This window comes from Trametes versicolor (assembly GCF_000271585.1).
Source record: "Trametes versicolor FP-101664 SS1 unplaced genomic scaffold TRAVEscaffold_10, whole genome shotgun sequence".
Taxonomy (NCBI): Eukaryota; Fungi; Basidiomycota; class Agaricomycetes; order Polyporales; family Polyporaceae; genus Trametes; species Trametes versicolor.
The window spans coordinates 2,254,412-2,275,774 of record NW_007360330.1 but is presented as its reverse complement, the minus strand read 5'-3'; the positions used below and the strand labels follow the sequence as shown (position 1 = coordinate 2,275,774).

General features: G+C 57.6%; 6 protein-coding genes and 1 non-coding gene across 7 annotated transcripts; 2 read left to right on the top strand and 5 right to left on the bottom strand.

The window, feature by feature from the left end:
• Positions 1-360: 360 nt before the first annotated feature.
• Positions 361-3,065, bottom strand: TRAVEDRAFT_31086 (cytochrome P450). The gene is made up of 14 exons (XM_008043639.1): positions 2,946-3,065; positions 2,712-2,862; positions 2,587-2,646; positions 2,277-2,534; positions 2,127-2,222; positions 1,815-2,070; positions 1,735-1,761; positions 1,672-1,679; positions 1,504-1,614; positions 1,405-1,442; positions 1,182-1,348; positions 987-1,098; positions 706-852; positions 361-651 (listed from the first exon to the last, which is right to left on the bottom strand). Exons 1-14 carry the CDS (start codon positions 3,044-3,046, stop codon positions 615-617), a joined length of 1,569 nt encoding a protein of 522 aa, XP_008041830.1. The 5' UTR covers positions 3,047-3,065; the 3' UTR covers positions 361-614.
• Positions 3,066-5,582: 2,517 nt separating this feature from the next.
• Positions 5,583-5,654, bottom strand: TRAVEDRAFT_t166. Its single transcript has one exon. It is a non-coding gene; the product is annotated as a tRNA-Met (tRNA).
• A 652-nt stretch (positions 5,655-6,306) lies between these two features.
• On the top strand, positions 6,307-10,617 carry TRAVEDRAFT_31085 (DUF221-domain-containing protein). The gene is made up of 10 exons (XM_008043638.1): positions 6,307-6,664; positions 6,726-6,890; positions 7,365-7,669; positions 7,723-7,927; positions 7,980-8,713; positions 8,772-9,019; positions 9,073-9,200; positions 9,254-9,441; positions 9,492-9,775; positions 9,833-10,617. Coding segments are annotated over exons 1-10 (2,814 nt in total). The 5' UTR covers positions 6,307-6,662; the 3' UTR covers positions 10,388-10,617.
• A 416-nt stretch (positions 10,618-11,033) lies between these two features.
• TRAVEDRAFT_51444 (cytochrome P450) lies at positions 11,034-13,543 on the bottom strand (the record flags this gene model as incomplete). Its single annotated transcript, XM_008043878.1, has 16 exons — positions 11,034-11,084; positions 11,142-11,147; positions 11,217-11,347; positions 11,411-11,439; positions 11,502-11,534; positions 11,594-11,827; positions 11,899-11,928; positions 11,989-12,186; positions 12,250-12,316; positions 12,365-12,603; positions 12,670-12,848; positions 12,927-13,024; positions 13,090-13,133; positions 13,188-13,276; positions 13,336-13,433; positions 13,501-13,543. The coding sequence occupies 16 exons, from the start codon at positions 13,541-13,543 to the stop codon at positions 11,034-11,036; spliced, it is 1,569 nt and encodes a 522-aa protein (XP_008042069.1).
• A 992-nt stretch (positions 13,544-14,535) lies between these two features.
• TRAVEDRAFT_51443 (uncharacterized protein) lies at positions 14,536-16,087 on the bottom strand (the record flags this gene model as incomplete). Its single annotated transcript, XM_008043877.1, has 3 exons — positions 14,536-14,637; positions 14,714-15,117; positions 15,178-16,087. 3 exons carry the CDS (start codon positions 16,085-16,087, stop codon positions 14,536-14,538), a joined length of 1,416 nt encoding a protein of 471 aa, XP_008042068.1.
• A 706-nt stretch (positions 16,088-16,793) lies between these two features.
• Positions 16,794-17,622, top strand: MnP13 (heme peroxidase; the record flags this gene model as incomplete). The annotated part of the gene is made up of 3 exons (XM_008043876.1): positions 16,794-17,014; positions 17,070-17,549; positions 17,610-17,622. 3 exons carry the CDS (start codon positions 16,794-16,796, stop codon positions 17,620-17,622), a joined length of 714 nt encoding a protein of 237 aa, XP_008042067.1.
• Positions 17,623-18,519: 897 nt separating this feature from the next.
• TRAVEDRAFT_130652 (O-methylsterigmatocystin oxidoreductase) lies at positions 18,520-20,555 on the bottom strand (the record flags this gene model as incomplete). Its single annotated transcript, XM_008044273.1, has 9 exons — positions 18,520-18,622; positions 18,682-18,847; positions 18,894-19,021; positions 19,092-19,363; positions 19,482-19,619; positions 19,676-19,940; positions 19,994-20,182; positions 20,241-20,370; positions 20,438-20,555. 9 exons carry the CDS (start codon positions 20,553-20,555, stop codon positions 18,520-18,522), a joined length of 1,509 nt encoding a protein of 502 aa, XP_008042464.1.
• Between the last annotated feature and the right edge of the window lie 808 nt (positions 20,556-21,363).

Sequence of the window (21,363 nt, the reverse complement as noted above, 5' to 3'; positions counted from 1 at the left end):
CGCGCCACTCCTATTCTATGCCTCTGGTCAGTCAGTACGCACCTTGGACATTCCTTCTTCGCACACGGCTCGCAGTCACCCCTTTCCTTTCTTGATTTCGCTACTCACGCCTAACGCATTCCTACGCAATTCTTCTCCTTCACCCGCGACCACCCACCCATGGGCATTGACCCGCACCCGCACCTGGCCCTTGTTGATTTTTTCGGCCCGCGTGTGGTCTCTCGAGCTCAAGTAGCGTATGTACACACATAATACCCTGCGTCTCGTCGAGCTTTTCGTTCAGCAAGCGAGCAACTTCGCATCGCGATCGTGATAGAGCGCGGGATGCCGTGTCATCGACCGGGTTTACGGCAAGCCTGTCGTAGGTATAAACGTCCGCAGGAGAGAAGAACGTGTCTACAAACACGGAACTAGGCCCGCATATCCGCGTGGGCCGCGCACTCCAAGAGAGAAGATAGTCGACGGAAGAGCTACACTGTTCGTGGTAACACAGGGTGCTAAAGACACATGTACAGTCCGGCGTGCGCCTGCCGCGCAGCATGGTATCCCCACGGGGGCAAGTCCTCCGAGGATGGTGATCATGGTCGTGCAAGTCATGCTCTCATACGAGTCGTCTATCGTCGCTTGAACACGAGCGGCGCTCTCTCCGGACTGTCACATCCGGCATCAGCACGCGCGGAGAGGGAAAGGGAAGGAGAGACGCACAAGAGCGTGAGGCTGAGCTTGCTCCGGAGGAGGCGCGCCCTGCGCTGCGCGAAGCTCTCGCCCGCGAACTGCGGCTCGTCACGCACCTCGACGCGGTAGCGCGAGATGAGGACCGTGAGCACCGCGATCGACTCGGTTTCGGTGAACCTGTGCGAGATGCGCTTGGCGTCAGTCTCGGTTCCGTTCCCGGGACGGCAGAAATGCGGAAAGGAATGAGGGATGGCGGGAAGGAGTGGGGGAAGAAGGAAAGGAGGGGGCGGAGGGGAGGAGAGGAGACGCACCCGCGTCCGATACAGCCGCGCGGGCCGCCGCTGAACGGCAGGAACGCGTCGCGCGGGTAGTCCGTCAGGAACCGCGAGGGCCTGAACGCGTCCGGGTCCGCCCAGTACTTCGCTGCCAAGCCGCGCACGCGTTAGCATCACTTATCCCATTATTACCCTTCGAGAGGAAAAAGGGAGGGGGAGGGGAAGACGCACGGTTGTTGTGCAGGCCGGGGGTGTGCACGGTGACGTACGTGCCCTTGGGCACGGGGACGGTGCGCTTCTCGCCGGCGGCGTTCGTGGTTGTGAACGACGCGTCTTCTGCGCTCTGCTTTGGGATGGTGATCACTGGGGGGAAGAGCCGGAGGGTTTCGTTGAATACGCTGTGTTGGGTGAGTGTAAGTATCGGGTAGGGGCGGGTGTGGGGGAGGGGACTTACGCCATGGAGTATGCGAAGGACGAGAATTCGTGATATTCCTGGGAGCAGCACGCGGCCTGTTAGTGGTTGCACGATAGAGTAGGGAAGTGGGGGACGTACGGGTGTGCGGTCGTCAGATAGGGTAGCCTTGATGGCTTGGTATAGTTTCTCCTGTTCATCGGGGTATAATGCGAGCAGAATGAACGCATATGCGAGGGTATGTGCACTCGTCTGTTGGGATAGTGGGTGAGTCTCGCGTGCGTGCAGGGAAGCGGAAGATGCATGTACCTCGTATCCTGGAGATAGGGCGATGATCAACATGCTGTCAAACTGTGGAGATAATGCGCGTACCTGCAACCATAAATATGAAAACATTGCCTGAAACACATCCCGTCAGTCCGTCCATCATACACCTCTGCGAGTATACTCACCCATCAAACCAATATCGCTCAGCTTTTCTCCACTGTCGATAAGGCCCTCGTTGGCGTCGAGTAGGCTGCTGAAGAGGTCGTGGCGCTCTTCCTTGACCTCTGCTGACCGCCGCGCGTCGATCATCTCTTGCATGTAGTGCCCGAGCTCGGTGTACGAGGCGTGAAACCTGCGCATGGAGGGCGTCCCCCATTTAAGGAGCCAGTGGGGGAAGAGGACCTGGAGGAAGAGGTTGCGGGAGACTACGTTCAATGCATCCTAAAGTTGTAGATAGTGAATATGAATATCAAACACGCAGACGAGTGGGCGCAGACCTTGAATGTGATGGTGTGCCCTGGAGGGGCGACCGCGTCCTCGTTCCAAGTTATGCGGCGACCAAAGCCGGCTACGCCGATAACAAGCAAGGTGATCTACATATACGCATGAGTTCGCAGCGGGGAGTCTCGCCCCCGTGTGCGACGTACCGGTACCGTCAAATCCGTGATATTGTCGATGACGACCGTGTCCTCTTTGCCCCAAACGTTGTCGAATAAATCATGCATAATGCGGACGGTCTCGTCCCAAACGAGCTTGTTATTCTTCTCCGAAAAAGCCGGGGCGACGAGCCTGCGCTGGCGCTTCCATTCCTCGCCCTCGGACGCCACAAGGTTCGGGCCAAAGGCAAGAAGGACCTTGTACGGGCCCATGGGCTTCGGGAAGCGCGCCCGTGCGCCGATCACGTCCTGCGCGGCATTCAGTGGCTCGATCGGCGCGGCTTCGGTGTGATCGACTTGCCTTTATGACCGCAGGATCGGCGAGGTACAGCGTCACCTCGCTCGTCGGGAACACGCTCACCTGTAGCATGGGAGAGTAGCCTATGGGGTGAGCTCGAGACGCATATAAGAAGACTCGCGACGCACCCCGGCCATGATGTCCCAGCCCGCCTCCTCAAAGTCCTGGTACTTGCGGTACAGGTTGATCTCCGACTGCAGGCCCGGCGAGATGCCGTCGACGCGGTACGGGAACCACACGAAGCGGTCGCTGAAGAGCGTGCGGAATCCGGGCAGGTTGCTATATTTGCCGCGGCCGCCGCATATGAAGAGCATGTCAGAGCCCGCCCCATATGTGACGAAGCACGAGACGCCACAACGTACGTGACGGACGCCGCGGCGCGCCGGAAGTCGAGGAGCTTCCGGAGGAGGAACATGGCGAGCACGAGCGCGGCGAGCAGGACGCTGCGGTTGTCCTCGAGCATCGTGCCAGGAGAGGGCGGGGAGGGCGCGAGAGGGCGGAGGCGGAGGCGGGGAGGAGACGTCCGGAGGCTTATAATGCGAGCGACATCACTCAGGCTGGGAAGAGGCGGGCGCTCCGCACGCCGGGGTTCCCGGGAGAATGCTCGCCGGGCGGGCGTGCCTGCGTCCTCGACGACCGTCTGCTGCTCCCACGTTCGCGGAGATCAATTCGTGCCTGGGCCCCCGCGAGCGCACCGCTTCCCCCCGGGGTCCATAATTTGGGCCGAAGCACCCGACTGCTGTCCGCCCGTGCCCGTGTCGGTTGTTTGGTTGACGCTGCTGTTTGAGCGCAGTTCCCCGAGAGAGCGAAAGTGGGGTGATCGAGACTACGAATTCCGGGCGTGGGAAGCTACTACATTGCATGCATGGGCGGGCCTTTGCAGAACAACGCTAGTCACAGTCTTCGGTTTCTTGGACGCGGGCACGTTGGCAGGGGAGGGGGGGACGTGAGGGATGGATGAAAGCGCGATGCGAGACGAAGACTGGGACATGGTTCGTGTGAGGGGAGCGGGGGCGGGGATGTTCTCGGACTTGGGGGTTGGGAACTGGGTGAGTTAGGACGAGCCCGCTGCGTCCTTATACCTCGCTGAGGACCTTCCTGCCTTCTAGACAGCTTCATGTCATGTCGTGGCGCTCTCGGAGACCGGTCGGCCTGCTGTCAATCGACGTCGCGCGGGCGGGCGCAGGGGGCGCGATCGTCAGTATGGTGGATTAAGCACCCTCTCCGCGCTGATGCATGTAGCGGGCCAATGCGGGCTTCGTGATATCCAGGTTGTTGTGTACAGGTGCGGCATGCAAATAAACATGAAATATAGACTAGTTACAGTGTGCATACAGTGTGCTAGCGAGGGCGAGGGGGCAGCGGGGATCCCAAAGGGGACGGGAGGCGGGGGTCAACAGGCGCCGGCACGGACAGAAGCGGCGCGTATTGATCGCCAACATCTGCGGTGGAACACGATCGAGCCAAGATTACGGGCTGGCGAACTCCGCGCTGCCCGGAATACGTTCATCTTCGAAACTGACTTCACGCCACTACGCCGTACAACGTACTACAGAACCCGTACAAGCGCCTCGGTCCGAGGTCATAGTCTGTGAACATCCCGCACTGTAGGGTTGCAGACCACACGATCCTGTCGAAGCCTTGAACGTCGCCGGATAACCCACCTCCTTGGAGGGCACGCTGTCCGGGCAACCGACACCGTAGCAAACTTTGCGCGAGGCAGCTCACGGGAGACGTGCGCCCGCGCACGGAGCAGGTGGTACTCGGTAGGCCAATTTGACTTGCACTTCAAACAGCGCTCCTTACGCGACTCGTACGTCAGTGCAAGCTCGCAAACGCGTCATGCACAATTCACGATAAGCTTCCCGTCGACACGAGGACCGGGTAGTGCGAACTCGGCTCTGGCCAACAGAATGTTCGTCGCGGACCAGAGTCTTCTGTGAAGTCGTTCAGCACGAGCCAGCCATGGTGACGCGCATGCCGAGAGTTTGCGTACCTCGTGCGCCGTGTTCGATGCAGACGTTCCACGGTCAGTGCTGGCCGGTACGCCCGGTTACACAGTATATCCAGTTTAACATTCAACAGCGCGCCCGGTCAAACCTCCTCGTCGTCCTCGACCCCAGACCGGCCGTGGGTGAAACAGGTCTTGAGCGGTCCAGGCGAGGCGCGACGTTGTGGGCGCACTAGGCGGTCTAGGACCAAACGGGCTAGAGGGATCTTGCCAGCCTGCAGCGCGTCCTATGTAGCTAGATTGTGGCGATGGCGCGATGCGAATTCTCGGACACGTAGGGGGCGCGACGCTAGTGCGATTCGGGGAGCGCCTTGTGTGTCTTCGAGTTGGTTGCCGGCGCGCAGTGGGGCGCAGCAGCCGCGTCGCTCGGAAGCGAGTAAGTAGTTCGAAGGGCGTAGAACTGGCATGGTATCGGTCTGTGGATGTCATGAATGAACGGTACGCGGGGGTGGCGTGAAATATGAACTGTATAGCGCGCACCGTGCCACCGATGCGACGTATGCGCCGGTTGGATTCTTCGTCATACTTGGGTCTCACATCGACACGTAGGACCTTGTCCAAGACGGCTTTGCCCGGAGGGTTCTTCAGACCTTGGTATAGTACTAGTAGTATGCTAGAGCCATTTGGAGGCCTTCTGTATAAGTATCCTCTGAAGAAGATTCGATGTGCCTGAGGACTGCTCGTGATACATCAGTCGTTCCACATGTCATAGTGGTCGCGTCTGCCTGCATAGAGCTGCTATCCAAGGCTGGCAAGTTGACACGATTGATAGTCACCGGACACCAACCGTGTACATACGGCATTTACTGGCATATTTGACGGTTTCTTCAAGGCATTGAATGAATGACCTTTCGTTCCATATGTCATGGTGGCCGCGTCTGCAGAGCAGAAGGTCAAAAGGCAAACCGGCCGGTGACGCGGGACGGTCGGGAGGAAAAGAGGTTGTGGGCGAGGAATAGAACTCTGTGGGTCGGTAAGGAGGACAAAATAGCAACTCCTGGTTTCGATCCAGGGACTTCAGGGTTATGAGCCCTGCACGCTTCCACTGCGTCAAGTTGCTATGTTACGACCACCATTACGTGTCATTATCAATAGTGCGGATCATATGGCCAACTATGATTGGCTCGCAGCTAGCCCCACATGTCGTCAACATTGCACGCCAGCCTCCGTGTCTTCTCCACCACATTACGATCACCTTCGATAACATGCTTGATGTCAAAGTTCCATGCATGTTTGTGCATGCTGTGACAGCATGCTAAACAGCACGCGGAGTACTGCGGATCTCGTGGCCCAGGTTCAATCAGACAAGGTGACGCGGGTGACGAGCGGCGCCGGGCTTGAACGAAACTGCCGATCGCAGTTCTGAATTCGCCAGGGTCGACAGCATCGTGCGTGTGGAGCGTCCAAGGGGTGTTTGCACAGAAAGTCAGGGACAGAGGGTGCTGTGCAGCATCGGCGAGAGATTCTGATCAAGGTGGGCAACCCATCCGCATGACGATCAGCAGCAAATTCACAGGCTTGCGAAAATGACGGGGATGAGCAGGGGCGTGCACAGATCTGGATCTGGCGTCATCGCGCCCGGGCTCGTCCCGCATGTTCCGGCGTCCCGAAACGGAACAAACTGTGACGTCGTGGTGGGGCCATGGAGCGGCCCAATATTGTGTTTCGCATCCGAATCGACGGGCGGTCGCACGACGCGCCGGACGCTATACGCTCTCTCCAGCACAACTCGTCCTCTGAACGGCTAGCAAAGAGCAGGAAAGAGGCATCATTGCGCAGAGAAGATAGTCGAGAGCACAGCCGGCTGATCAAGTGTGCGAACGGCACGAAGGCGCAAGCGAGCAGGCATAAATTGACGGTGCGCGGAGGACGGGAAGACCGTGTGCAGGCACACTTTTTCTGTTCGGCCCTCGCCTTTTCGATCGATCGTGGATTGTGGCTGGCAGGTCGCCCCATCCCCGACGTCAACCCTTCTCTTTCACTTTCCATATCTTCGCCCACGCACCCCGTCGCTCCTTCGTCTCATACCCCCTCCCTGGCTACTGTACCGCTCATCTAACGACCCCTCATGTGAGTGCCCCTCCGCAGTGCCCCTGCAGGCCGCTGTATGCGCATGCTGACCCCCGCGCAGGTCCTCGACTAGCGCGTCGAACGCGACGAGCGCGTCGACGTCGACGTTCATCACTGCGCTCGTCTTCAACGCTGCGGTCTTCGGTATCGAACTCGGCATCTTCACCCTCGTCCGTCCCTTCTTCCCCGCGATATACCAGCCGCGGACGTACATCCCCAAGAAAACGTGAGTTCGTGTTTTGTCGTGGCGGGTTCATTGTTTGGGGTGGGGCTGGGGGTTGGGAAGGGGGAGCGACGATCGGACAACGAAGCTAGCGACGCGGGTCCTTTTTCGGAGGTATTTGATGTTCTGGTCGCTGCCGTATTAATCCCTCTACGCCGTTCAAGCAGCGATGGGCATTCCGCAGTGCGAGACAGCGACATGTACACGCGAGGAGAGGGGTGTGGAACTTGCTCTAGGGGTGTAGCGGGCTCTTGCCCTTGCTCGCACTGCCCGTTCACGCTGCTCAAGCAAGGAGGGGCGACACCTCTGTGCAGTCGTCCCCCGGCGTTACGCGTATCCCCGCAAGGCATGGGAGCTGCTATTGGAAGCCCTGAAGTTGACGCTTCCGTGTCGTCCGCCACCTTCCACTGCCGCTGTCATTCCTCACGTTCACAGCACTCTTGATGCCGAGTACAGCTTGCTGACGGGTCTATGCAGTCGCCGCGCGGCTGAACTCTCCAAGAACATCCTCCTATGGCCATGGGCTGTGTTCAATGCAAACTACCATGAAATCCGTTCCAAGACGGGAATGGACGCCTACTTCTTCGTGCGCTTCTTGCGCATGATGGTACGGGTTCTTGTTCCCATCTGGCTCGTTTCGTGGGCCATCCTTCTCCCCGCCACCGGCGTTCGCTCGGACCCCGGCACCCTTACCGGCCTCGATCGTTTCACTTTCGGCAACGTTCCCCCCAACCAACAATCTCGCTACGCCGCACACATTATCCTTGCATGGTTTTTCACTAGTGAGTCAAATAACAGATGTTCAGCGGTTCCAAGCTGATACGACGACGCGCAGTTTGGATTGGGTGGAACGTCCGCCACGAGATGAAGCACTTCGTTACTGCCCGCCAGAAGTGGCTCATCGAACCCGAGAACGCGTCATCCGCGATGGCGAGCACTGTGCTCATCACCGGTGTACCGCGGCACTACCTCACCGAGGCCGCACTCACCAAGCTGTTCTCGCACCTGCCCGGTGGCGTTCGCAAGGTTTGGCTCAACCGGTAAGACTCTTTATCATCAAACATGGGTTTCACATGCTCACGAGTCGCGCAGGGACCTGAAAGATATGCCGGACATCTATGAGCGTCGGTTGGCTGCGGCCAAGAAGCTCGAGTCCGCGGAGGTCAACCTCGTTAACACGGCCGTTAAGCTTCACAACAAGAAGCAGAAGGCAGACGTGAAGGCCTCGAAGAAGGCAGGCAAGGGCGACCAGCGCATGTCTATGGATACTGCGAACGATGCTCGCCCGCTCACGGCCCCCAGCATCGTTGACGCCGAGCAGGGCGAAGTCACCCTCGCCGAGAAGCTCGTCCCGAAGAACAAGCGCCCCTCTCACCGTCTGCCTGTAGCCTCTTGGATGCCGTTCTCGCTCCCGCTCATGGGCAAGCAGGTCGACACGATCGAGTGGGCTCGCCAAGAGCTGACTGAGACCAACCAGCTCCTGCACGAGGCGCGCCGCCAACTTGCACGCGACGTTACGACAACCTCGAACATCCCCGAGGCGAACACCAACCACCCGGATGCGCTCAAGGCCGACCCTGGCTCCGCGCAGATGTACCCCGCGCTGAACTCCGCATTCATCCTCTTCAACAACCAGATCGCGGCGCACATGGCTGCGCAGGTGCTCACGCATCACATGCCGTACAGGATGGCCACCAAGACCGTCGGCGTCTCTCCCAAGGACGTCGTGTGGAGCAACTTGAACATGAACCCGTACGAGGCGCGCATTCGCACCGCTATCAGCTGGGCTATCACTGTCGGCTTGATCATCGTGTGGGCTATTCCTGGTACGTTTAACATTTCAGAGATGGGTCTCAGTGTTCACCAGCTAACGTACTTCCGTAGTCGCGTTCATTGGTGTGGTGTCGAACGTCCACTCGCTGTGCGCTACGTACAGTTGGCTGGCATGGCTCTGCGATCTCCCTCCCGTCATCGTTGGCATCATCTCCGGTATCCTTCCTCCTGCGTTGCTCGCGGTCCTCAACATGCTGCTTCCCATCATCCTGCGCTTGCTTGCACGCTTCCAAGGAACTACGCAGCGGACGACGATCGAGCTTAGCTTGATGTCGCGGTACTTCCTGTTCCTCGTGATTGTGAGTGGCATACGTATCGTTATGAAGACTAAGACTCATGGACCTCTCTAAAGAACTCGTTCCTTGTCGTCACTCTCTCGTCCGGTATCATCACCGCGCTCCCCGACCTTGTCAAGAACCCCAACGGGATTCCTGCCCTGCTCGCTAAGAACCTTCCTAAGGCGTCGAGTTTCTTCCTCACGTACGTCCTGTTTGCAGCCTCGCAAGCGTAGCCTGATACTGATAGCTCTCCAGGTACATCGTGCTTCAAGGATTGTCCGGTACCGCAGCCGGCTTCTTGCAGGTCGTCCCCCTCGTTCTGTACTACGTGAAGCTGTTCATCCTTGGATCTACCCCTCGCTCGATCTACAACATCAAGTACACGCTCCGCTCCGTAGCATGGGGCACACTATTCCCTTCGATCACCTTGCTCGTCGTCATTAGTACGTACCGCAATTCCGGCGTTCGCAGCTTCCACTTACCCTCTTCATAGCTATCGCATACAGCATTATCTCCCCGATCATCAACGGCCTCTCAGCGGTCATGTTCTTCCTGTTCTACCAGATGTATAAGTACCTCTTCATCTGGCAGCTCGACGGACAGCAGGTTGGCGAGACGGGTGGCATGTTCTTCCCCCGCGCTATCCAGCACGTCTTCGTCGGCATGTACCTCCAGCAAATCTGCCTCGCCGCTCTGTTCTTCCTCGCTCAGGACGACAAAGGCAAACCGAGCGGTGTCATTGAGGGCGCGCTGATGATTGTCCTGATCGTGTTCACCGTGAGTACCTTTTGCGATGCCCCTTTGAGTTCTCCCCCGCTGAACATGTACATCCAGATCTTCTTCCACATGATTATCAACAACTCGTACGGCCCCCTGAACCACTACCTCCCTCTCACGCTCGCGGACTCGACGTTCTCGACGGACCCGAACGCGGCCGCCGCTGCGCAGGAGCTCGACGACCAAGCCTCGTACAAGGAAGGCGACGCCGAGAACGGCGAGAAGCGCATCGCGCGCAAGCGCATCAGCCCCTCACGGTCGATTGACTCTCAGTCCTCGGGTGCCGCCACGCGCGGCAAGGCCATGGGCGTCTCGACGGTCGAGGACACCGCGACCCCCGGCAGCCCGGGCATCGAGCAGGACGAGGAGGAGGAGGATACCCCAAATTCGATTACTGGGGTGGACGAGGACGCGGGCCCGAAGGACTTCTACCACCCGGCGAGCGTGGAGCCGCAGCCGACGATCTGGCTGCCGCGCGACCCGCTCGGGCTCGGGGAGGCGGAGGAGCGCGCGAACCGCGCGGCGGGCATCAAGGTGTCGACGGTGGACGCGGTCATGGACGGGAAGGGGCACGTCGATATCTCGGGGCCGCCGCCCGACCTCGTGCTGTGATTCTGCGATTCTGAGGAGCGCGAGTGTTTGGTTAGAGACTGAGACTGTTGCGTGATCGTGTTACATTACAACTATCATCGTGTATTACTAGTAGTGTTCCTATGAACGATGGCCTGGCGAGTTTGTGCACCGCGCGCGTGTCTGGCTGGGGTGCCGGACGCGCGAGCTTATACCACTCTTTCCCGTGTAGGGTCCTTTTATATACACCTGCAATTCGAGTTGCTTCCTTCTGAACGAGGATGTGGGTTGTGGTGTGTCGCCTTGAGGGTGTAGCTCTCCGCACTCCCTATGCGGGTGTAACTCGAATGGCGCCTGTAGCGACGCGTCCTTGCATCAGACGAGAAGTGCTATAACATTGTACGCGGGTGAGAGCCTTGCTCTGACTCGGAGCGAGGGACTTGTTCGCTCTAGACTCGTGCAGCAAGTACCCATAGCTATAGTTTGACACATTTTACAGAGACGTACGTACGGTACAAGTACAGCCCACCTCGTAGTGTACGCATGTACTAATACTGGACAAGGTGTCGGATGTCCCCAAGCATTGATACTCCATGGGCGACCCGGCCCCTACTTCGCTCCATCTGAACAAACAAACCTGCGAGATCTAAGATGTTTTGCGCGGCGTTCAGCCCTGATGCTAAGATGTCTAGTTGCCATTGGATAACGATACTACGGACATGATGGCACCGCCGGAAACCTAGACATTCGTGAATTTAACATCTACATTATCTGAGTTCATGCGACTATGACTTACCGTGTACTGGTGTTAGAATATCACTACGCCCGCCTGTTCGTGCTTGCCTAGTCATTGTTCATGGACTTTCTTCACCTTCAACCACAGCTCTTGCTTCGTGCTTTCCGTGCTCGCGGTTGGATACGAAACCCCGGCAAGGTTCCACACGGCGGGTCTTTCAGAAAGCTCGAATGTGAAGTTGGCGAGCATCTCGGAAAGGACGACCTCTGTGTGAATCGCGGACTGTCTGAGCATAGACGGTCGCACATAGTTGACAGGTGTAGACCTACTCATCTCTAGCTGCGAAAACGTGAAGCCGCTGCGTACGGATCCCGGTCAGCGCTTTGGCTATTGAAGAGAGCAGGGCTAGCGTCAGCTCACATGCATCCCCGCGCGCCGCCGGAGAACGTCATCCTGTCCGCACCACTCATAAGCCTCTAGCCGTCATAACGGGAGCGCGGCTCCGTACTCACATGTTTGAATACACGCCGGGAATAGCCGCGCTCTCCACTTCCGCGGGCAGGGGCGCGAGCCACCGCTCTGGCTTCCACTCGTCCGCGTCGGCCCCCCAGAGTGCCTTATCACGGTTACATGCTAGGATGCTGACAAGGATATTTGTTCCGCGCGGGACAGCAATCTCGCGGAGCAACGTCCCATCTGTCGCGCGAATGGGGTGGGAAAGAGGGAGGACGGTGTCTTCGAATGCTCTGGAATGGCCGGTGTGAGATATGATTCCGAAATGAAAGGTAAGAGGTGCGAAAACGGAGTCACTACGCACTGCCGGAAAATCATGGGGGCTACTGGATGACTGACGAGGCTAGCATCAGCTACATCGTGACGGACCCCAGGATTGTGAAGAGCGGCTTACAGTCGTAAGGTCTCACGACATACAGCATCCAAGTATGGTAGGGCATGCAGCTGGTCGTAATCCAGATGGTTGCTGCCTACCTTCGCGTCGGCGATTTCACGCCGCAGTTTCGTCTGCACTTGCGGGTGCTCTGCGAGCAGCTGCAGCGTACGCGCCATGGCGTTTGATGTCGTGTCCATCGCCGCGAAGATAATGGTCCTAAAGATTATTGTCATCGGCATGCGCATGTGCCCGTGCGGGGTGTTCAAGGGAGAGACGCACGACATCTGGCCAAGGAGCTGATCTTCCGGGAGCTGGTCTTCACCGGACGCCGCCATATTCGCTCGCACTGTACAACTGTGAACATAATATCTCCAAAGGGGGATATGGGACGTACGCATGATACTCAAGATATCCTTCGAGTCAGAATCGTCCCCGGCTTCGATCGCGGCCCTCTTCGCGCGAAATATTTCGAGGGAGCGCTCGTGCAGAACGTCCGTGATCTGGACCATGCGCCGGACAAGGCGCACGGGCGACTTCTCCATAACCCAGCGGAGAAGCCAGGAAGGGCCGAGATGCTTGAGAAACGGTGCCATTTGCCGAAGGGGTATCATTTCCGGAGAGGTCGCGGTCACCCTACACGTGCGTGCAAGCAACCTCAGCAACAACTAGTATAACGGGAGTGGATGGGATGATACGCACACGAAGTACTTTGCAGCGTCAGCATATGCGTCTGAAATGTCCTCGATCAGCGGGTCGAACGAGTACCCAATGCCTCCCTGGCCGATCAGCTCGAGGGCGGCACGGCTCATCCAGGCTAGAACGTCTATGTCTGTGCTCTCGGAATGCGTTGGCACACGATTAGATATGGCCTGTATGAGCTACGGTACCGCGAACAGATACACAACTTGTCAGCAAACGAATGAAGCGGGTGCGGACGAAGATGCGGCGAGTCATACCTTGTCTGTCACCTGGTAGAAGATAGGTACTACGGTGCGGAGGTGCTTGGCAGAGAACACTGGGGTAAGCATCTTCCGTTGCTTCCTGTGCGTGTCTCCTACACAATAGAGGTGTGCATTATGAGCAACGGCCGAAAGCCAGGGGACGCGAGATATCTCATACCGGTGACCGAGAGGAGCCCCGGACCGAGCATCATGTTGTGGGTCCTGTGGCTACGGTCAGAAATTGTAGAGTTCGAATGCATAGAGAAAGATACTTACTCAACATACCAGGAAGGTTGGTCAAATTTCTCCTGATTCTTGATGATATGGCTTAACGCTAGCAGGTCAAAGACATAAAGCGCCTCGGTCTGAGCAAATATCAGCGTGAAGAACTCGGTGTGAGCGCCACGCCGTGAGTTTCACATACACCAAACAGCCAATGTAGTTTGATCACAGACCCGTACTTCCGTGCGATTGCAGCATGGAATTCCCAACTTTGCCTGCCAGAAATTTGGAGAGCGTTTCCTGCAGAGAATGTCGGTATCCACGTCGCGTAGTCAGCATCGGTACGCGACAAAAGACAGAGACATACCTAGAAGGAAGGACGCTCGCGAGGGGCCCGGCACGTCATCCATCGGAGAGCGGGAGATGCGCAATCTCCTCCACAGGAGCAAAACAACGCAGAGAAGCGCAACATACAGTATCATGGTGGGAGATGAGCTCTGCGGATGAACATCACAAGCAGGGACACGAGACGGGCTTTAATACAGAGCAATCGGTGCGCCAGAGACACGTCGGAGGAATGCAAGGGGCCACGAGACTACAAGTTTTGACAGGCATAAGCGCTATGCCGGAGCAAGGAGCACTTCTATGGATAGACTTTGTCTCCGGGACTGGGTGCCGAGCGCTCAGAGACTGTATTTGTTGTCACAAGGAGCGGCAGTTCTTGTTAGGGAAATGCAATCTCTGTGTTGCAAGTAGTGAACATTCATGTCCCATACGAGATGTCACGAGAAGGACGTACCGTCTCCACGCTGTCGCGCCGAGGTCATATGGCCGTCTTTATGGCCTTCGTGCTATCATTGTGTACTTCTGGAGCGTGAGGGCTTCAATGCGTTGACAGAAAGTTCCCGATGGATCAGATATTCCTCGTTGACCGTAAAATTCAGTAATATGCAGCTGTTTATCCTCCTTATACCTTCAATAGTTGCACGATATCCCTCTCGAGCCAGGACATAGCTGCACAAGACTCGCTTCGCACGTTACGTCGAATAAGCGTCTACGCCCGCGCCGATCGCGCCGCGAAGTTGCATTCGAACTTCTTAAGGTACCAGGCTATGCGGTGGGTTTCAGGACGTGACTCGCGAGATTTATATAACATGCTGACGAAACCAAGTTGATGTCGAGTTTGACGTGCGCTGGCTTCTGAGTTCCTTTTGGCACGAGCGGAGGGCTGGAGGCACAGCGCTCAATGTTGAAGTGCAGCATGGAGGCGATGAAGAAGAACAGTGCATCGTTTGCGAAGGGCCATCCAGGGCACAGAGAAAATCCTGGACAGAATCCGTCAGTTTGCACAAAAGCTTGCCAGTGACGTGTTTATGACGCACCTCTGGCCGAAACCCCGGGATTAGTACTTCTCGGGATCTCTGGGGTCGGAACCGCGCGTCTCGTTCTTCATAGACAGTTCCGGGAACAAACGCGTCGCGTAGGTAGCAAGCGCACGCCCACGCTGAGCCACGGAATGACGCATGCATTTCGTCGGATGATGAACCACACCCGCCCTCACGTTACAGTATTTCAGGCACCCATTCGACCACTCTGAGCATCCCCTTCGCGCGCAGCTCCGGCATCGCCGTCAACAACGCCAACGAAGTCCCCTCCTCGTCAACACAAATGCTTATCATGACCTCGAGCCGTTTCAAGTATTCATGCCGTGCAGCCAGCGCAGCGTCGAGCGCGCGCAGCCCGAGCGACGTCGCATTGTCGAACTCGGTCCCCCAGCGCGTGTCCAAGCGCCAGAACTTGAGCGTAAGCACGCGGATGGTCATGGGGACGTTCGCGAGGAGCGCGCGGCAGACCTGGGCCACCGAAGCGTCTGGGGTGTCTATCCAGCCCTCTGGAGGGCACACGTTGGACCGGGGTACGAGGACATCGAGGGTGAGGGACCTGAGAGAGGTACACGCTTGCAGGTTGAGGGCGCGCCAATGCTCTGTGCATACGTTGATTAGCACATGTGATGCGGCCAGCCTACAGAATGCGAGATACACACCTGGAGAGTCTCCGTTGGGTCCGATCTGAGGAAGGGACACTTGGAACGGAATATGGATGTGCAGCGCGTTGCGGGCCGCACTCGCCACTAGTGCGCCGAAGCTGGGCAGTACCGCCGACACGTGCACCAACGGCGCGCCGATGCACTCCAGCTCGAGCGAGCGGAGGCACCCCGGGGCGAGGGACGCGCGCAGTGGGTCATAGAGGGCACTGGCTGCGAATCGGGACCCGTGTGTGCTGAGGTCTCCGGTGATGAGCGCGGCCACGTTGAGTGTCCGGATATGACGCGCGCGTTTTGTAGTCCCGCTAGAGATTTGCATCGCGAGTAGCTCCAAGGTGTCGATGGAGTCAAAGACCGAGATGATGTTCAGAACCGTTACCAGGGACAGAGTCGTGGCTAGCCCCGGGGCGGAACAGCGCTCGACGGTTAGCTTCTCCAGCGTGCGTGTGGGGAGGGGATTGGGGGCGTCTGAGGCGGGGTTCGGCGAGTCGATCAGCCAGAGGTCGTAGAGATGAAGCTCCTGCAGGCGGGGAAGTAGTGCTACAAGAGCGATGAGTTGAGCGCGTCCGACGACAGGGTAATCGTCCTGGCGTCTCATACGGTCCGTCCATTCGGTGTAAGCGACCTTGAGCTGAAGCTTGCGTACGCGGCAAGCGATGTGGGGGTGCATCTGCAAGAATCCGTGGAAATCGACAAAGTCGTACTTGGACGCGATCTTCAGGGAAGCGAAGAGATACGGAAGGGCGACTTCGTGCCACAGGCGCGATACCCACGAGCAGGCCAGGATGGTCACTCTGTCCTCTCGTACGCTTTCCAAAACGAGATCAAGGAGCTCGACAGGAAGTTCGCCGATGCCGCACTGTAAGGAGTCTGTTTCGTTGCTGCTTTCAGTTTGGGCCGCCTCGTCCATGTCGTGTGTTGTGGGTGTATTTGGGAATGCTTGTCGTAGAGAACGGACGGCAGCGAGGGCGATATGAAGAAGATACGTGGTACTGAGATACTTAAGTACCGGACGTCAGCAGTGGCGGTGTAGTGTGTGCCACCCATCCGATTACCACAACAAACTTACCCGAAAGAGGGTGAAAAGGCTCAATTTACCTTGTATCTGAAATGGGATCAGCGAGATTACAGCTGTTCTCAGATCGATAGGCCCGTGAAAAAAATAATCATGGACAGTGGTTTCGGGCGGCGACGCGGGGAGGACGCGGATGTACGCGCCTAGGTGCGCGTACCTCTTCGCGATGCTCCCGACCTGCTAACCGCCTCACGCGATGCGTCGCCGCCTCATCTGGGTGCGAATGCCTCTGTGTGCGTTTTTCCACGGGGGCCTATCGATTTGAGAACAGCTGTAACAAGTTGATCGCTCTCAGAAATTTTGTGCGTACGACGCTGTGACAACTTGAAGGGGCCGAGTCATGGTCGTCTCATCACAGGTGTGAATACCCTGTAGAGAGTCTGGGGTGATGTTGCCTCGTAGGTTATTGGTATGCTCCTCCTGGTGGTCACTCATCCTTGAGCGCAGATGCATCAGTGGAGGAGATGGTTGACGGCAAAGAATGTGAGCGGAGAAGATGCGTGGGAGGCGCCGAGTATCGAACGGTGGTGGCAGTGTGCGCATGGGTTTTCCTAATAAGGGCATCCAGTTTGCAGGTGCGATCGGCGTGAGCAACTGCCCCGGCGCGCCCCGCCTGGACGTGTTCATCGGCCGCAAGGGCGCAACCCAGCCCGCGCCCGACCTGACGGTGCCCGAGCCGTTCGACGACGTCACCAAGATCCTGGCGCGCTTCGAAGATGCGGGCAGGTTCACCCCCGCTGAGGTCGTCGCCCTCCTGGCGTCGTATGCCCCTTCATCTATTTCTGATCCTCCCTCAGTACTGACTTACAATCGGCAGGCACACGATCGCCGCTGCCGACCACATCGACCCGACCATCCCGGGAACGCCTTTCGACTCCACCCCCGAGCTCTTCGACACGCAGTTCTTCATTGAGACCCAGCTCCGCGGGACGCTCTTCCCTGGCAACGGCAGCAACCAGGGCGAAGTGATGTCGCCGCTCCACGGCGAGCTCCGTCTTCAATCCGACGCCGAGCTCGCGCGCGACATCCGCACCTCGTGCGAGTGGCAGTCGTTCGTGAACAACCAGGCGAAGCTGCAGTCCGCGTTCAAGGCCGCGTTCGCGAAGATGACCGTGCTTGGCCAGAACACGCGCGAGCTCATCGACTGCTCCGACGTCGTCCCCACCCCGCCTGCGCCCGCGAGCAAGGCGCACTTCCCGGCCGGGCTCACGCACCGTGACGTCGAGCAGGCGTGCTTCTTCGTGCCCTTCCCGACGCTCCCCACCGACCCCGGACCGGCTACTTCCGTCGCCCCCGTGTAAGTTCCTATACTTCCGAACGGCACGCATACACTCAGCACTGACGCGTCGACTTGTAGCCCCCCGTCTTAAACGGGCATTCGCGCAGGGAGAGCCTGTGTATCAGTCGAAGGTTTTTTTTAAGTTTATGTCTTTTCTGTAGCTCAGGGCTTTCGATAGCTGTCAAGTTGTTTTCGTCTATGCGCTTGTTGCATTCGTCTCGAGATGGTGCGGGCCGCACCAGCCTGGAAAATCCGCCTAGACAAGATGAGAGGGTGCATTGCGACGTTGAATGCCTTGGCCTCCGCACGTCACATCAAGCATGTGAGGCATTCTCACCGGTGCAGAACCAATCAGCGGGTGCCGCCAAGCTAAACGAGAAGGCGGGACCGGGATCGAGGTCGAGGACGTGGTGTGTTGTTTCCGATGCGCTGTACACGCATGAAAAGTGCGACGTGCGAGTTGTATACGCTCTGGCGAAAGATATCTATACGAAGGGTGATGGACGTGGACACGGTGGGTACTGACAAGTTAAGCCGATAAAGCCGATGAGCTTTTGGGAAGCAGTCACAGCGGGCGGTCAACGACGGACTGTTCAGAATTCTCCATCCGCCCGTCTCTGAGCGCTGAGCTTGTAAAGTCCATTTCCCTCCCCCGCGCATACACGGAAACGCCGAAGAAGTGTACATGCCGTCATCAGAGTCTTACCCACTCTCGTCACTTGCAGGCTCGAACCAACTCGGACTTGCACGCCATCTTCGAATGCGTCGGCCCAGCTGTGAGAACCCTCGTCCTGTCGCATGTATTCCTTACTCAGTACTCCGTGCAGAAAGGTTTCTGTGCGTTCGAACTATCACGCAATCGCGGCCAGGCTCCTAATGCGATGCTGTTGCGCAATACACGATAAGAATGAAGGATGCGAGATACTCCTACATGTTCATCGATGTTTCCTAGGCGCGCTGCTCCTGCTACATTACTTTCCTTATGATCTTAAACATCGCCATCCTTAGGGACGGCGATGTCTGAGTTCCTAATCAGCAGAGTCGCTTTCTCTGACCGGGGCGTAATAGTGCACTCAAACGGCTCCGGATATCTACAATGAACCAAATTCAGTTCACCTCCGTCACCATCGACATGCATGTGCAGACTCACGAGAGGAAGAAATCCCTAACTATCTTTGGAGCCACAGGCAGAGGCTTCCCGTCGAGGCCCAGTGGAGCGCGGATGTCGAACGTATGTAGTACGGATGCAACTGCGAGGAACAGTGCGTCGTTGGCGAAATGGCGCCCGGGGCATATCCTGTGTGTACGGTCAGTCACTCGGGGATCGCGCGTTTGGCTTCTGTCGAGTAACTTGCCTGCGACCGAAGCCGAACTGGAACCTCTCTGGGTCCCTGACTTCAGACCCGTCTTTACCAGAGTATCCACGGAGGAAGCGCTCCGGAATAAACATCTCAGGCTGTGGATACGCTACGGGGTCCTGCGACATGGCCCTACAACAGCGTGAGTACCGCACGAACCTGGCCGTGCGCAGCAAGATTCAGGACACGGAAAAGTGCTCACCACGAATTCGGTACGATAATAGAGCCCGCAGGGATCCGATACCCTTTGTACTCGTCCTCATCTACAGTGCGATGCGCGATCGCGGTTGGAGCGACGCTGTGCCACCGCATGACTTCCTTCACCAAGGCTCTCACGTAGGGGAGCGCGTCTCTGTCTGCGAACTCGGGAAGTCGGTCGGGTCCAATAACCGCGTCGAGCTCGCGCTGTGCCTTCCTCTGTGCTTCAGGGAATTGGACCATCGCAAGGAAGAACGCGTGCATGGAGTTCAATGTCTGCGATGCGGGATGTTAGAAGGCGCTAGTTAAGCAGTAGGTAGCTGGCGCTACTCACTGTGTCCGCCCCGGCTAACGATGAGCATCGCCGTCAAATGCGCTCGTGGGGAGAAATAACAGATAGGACTTTACCGAGAAATGCGATTGCCGTGACGTCTCGGAAACGCTCACTCTCCTGCTCAGAGATGCTTCCATCCTTCTGCATAGCCTTCTCAACCAGTGAGGCCAGCGCGCAGGGGCGCGCGTCTCCTCTTGCCTACGCGACTTCGTTAGCCCTACTGTGCGCGCAGAGTAAAGGGAGGAGAGTCATACGATGGCGTCCATGGAGATGTGAAACGTCTCATCGCGCGCCGCAGCGATTTCCGGGCGCCACTTTTCGGCGTTTCTCTTGAACTGCGCGCCAGGCAGCCACGACGGGAGGAATCGGAGGGCGGGAAGGACCTCGACGAGGTATTTTCCGGGGGTGACGATGTTGCTGAATCTTGCAGTGACCTTCTCGGCGCGGGCCAATACCGGATCGTCGCGTTCCGCCACTACGATCCCGTAGACGGCATCCATGATCGTGGCGCTGAACGCACTAGAGAAAGCGTCAGTCAAAAGGCGCGAACACAGTGCAAGCGGGGAGCGTACTGGCGGGTGATGGCGAGGTAGTTCTCTGGTGTCTCCAAGAGTCGCTGCAGGAGGCGACGACCCTCGCGCAGGTGAATGGGCCGATATTGAGGAATCGCGTTCGGGTGAAAGGTGCTATGGAAGTCTTTGCGGTACTGCCGCCACGTCTGCGTGTACCCCTTGAGCGAAAACTGCCACAAGAAGCCGCATCTGGAGTAGAGAGCTGGTCCTTAGAGGCGGAGCGCACTGATGTATATATGGAACTTACAGCTCGGCCATAGGACTCTGCGGCCTGTCCGACGTGTTCGCTGAGCGACTCTCTAGTATTGTGAGTGCCGCTTCGAATGAGTTGACGACGACCATGGGCTGCCCGAGGATGTCCAGATACACCACATCACCTACAGGCAATCCGGAAGCTTGTTGAGCCCGAGAATGCAGACGTACGAGACCGTGACGACGACGTACCATACTTGTCAGCCATGTCCCGCAAGGAAGGGCCCAGCTGTTTGGTCGGCATATCGAAGAGGTTGCCTAAGATGGGCAACGGACGCGGGCCCGGGGGAAGAGGCAGAGAAGGACGCATCCGGCGTTTCCACAGCGCTACAGCAGTCACTGCGAGGAGAGCGGAGAAGGCTATCACAACGTATGGCAAATCCATCACGACGTTAATCCACTCGGCCGGGGACCGGGGTGGATGGGAGATCGGATAGGACCACGCAGGGGAGGGGGGCACTTATATCAGACGGAGGCGCTAGCAGTGCTGCTTCTATACACTCCGGGGGCCATAGTGTGGAGTCTTGAGCGTACATCTGACCGACTGCGACTGTTGAGATACCAGATCTACACCCGTATGAGGCTTGATACGGAAAGCGTCAATAAATCGCCGACGGTGACCGGAACCTACGTTTGAATGGCAGATCAAAGCCGGTAGCTTCGACAGCCATAGTCCCCGGACAGGTAATCCGAGCTGCAACTCCGTTGATAGACAACAACCTATGTCTTATCACGTACCGTTCGATGTACGATAGGCTCTAAGAGAACCGTGATTGGGCCCACGCCTCCGCCGCAAAGGAAGGGGGTATGTCCCCAAAGATCGACACACGCCGCTTCTCTTTGTTATTTGCTTTGCACGGGATGGCGCAAGTATCTACGCCTGCACCTATCGCGGCGTGAATCGGAGGAGATATTTCTGAGTGAGCGTTTTAACAGCACCATCGCCGCGGGGACATCATGTCTATAGGAACGACAAACCTTGTATAAGTCGGTATGGACTTCCTCGATAACAGGCACGTCGCTTATGAGACATGAGCTGTCTAGAGAGCAGACGTAGGCCAATAGTGTAAAAAAAAAATGGCGTCCCCGATGGCACTGAAGCACTGAGCGGAGACTTC

Excerpts from the sequence above, each read along its gene's own strand:
- TRAVEDRAFT_31086 (XM_008043639.1), bottom strand. The coding sequence starts at position 3,046 with ATGCTCGAGGACAACCGCAGCGTCCTGCTCGCCGCGCTCGTGCTCGCC. Across the intron at positions 2,071-2,126 it reads GGCACACCATCACATTCAAG|GATGCATTGAACGTAGTCTC; the intron begins GTCTGCGCCCAC and ends CTACAACTTTAG. Across the intron at positions 1,762-1,814 it reads GAGCGATATTGGTTTGATGG|GCAATGTTTTCATATTTATG; the intron begins GTGAGTATACTC and ends GATGTGTTTCAG.
- TRAVEDRAFT_31085 (XM_008043638.1), top strand. Across the intron at positions 6,891-7,364 it reads ACGTACATCCCCAAGAAAAC|TCGCCGCGCGGCTGAACTCT; the intron begins GTGAGTTCGTGT and ends GGGTCTATGCAG. Across the intron at positions 9,442-9,491 it reads CACCTTGCTCGTCGTCATTA|CTATCGCATACAGCATTATC; the intron begins GTACGTACCGCA and ends CCCTCTTCATAG.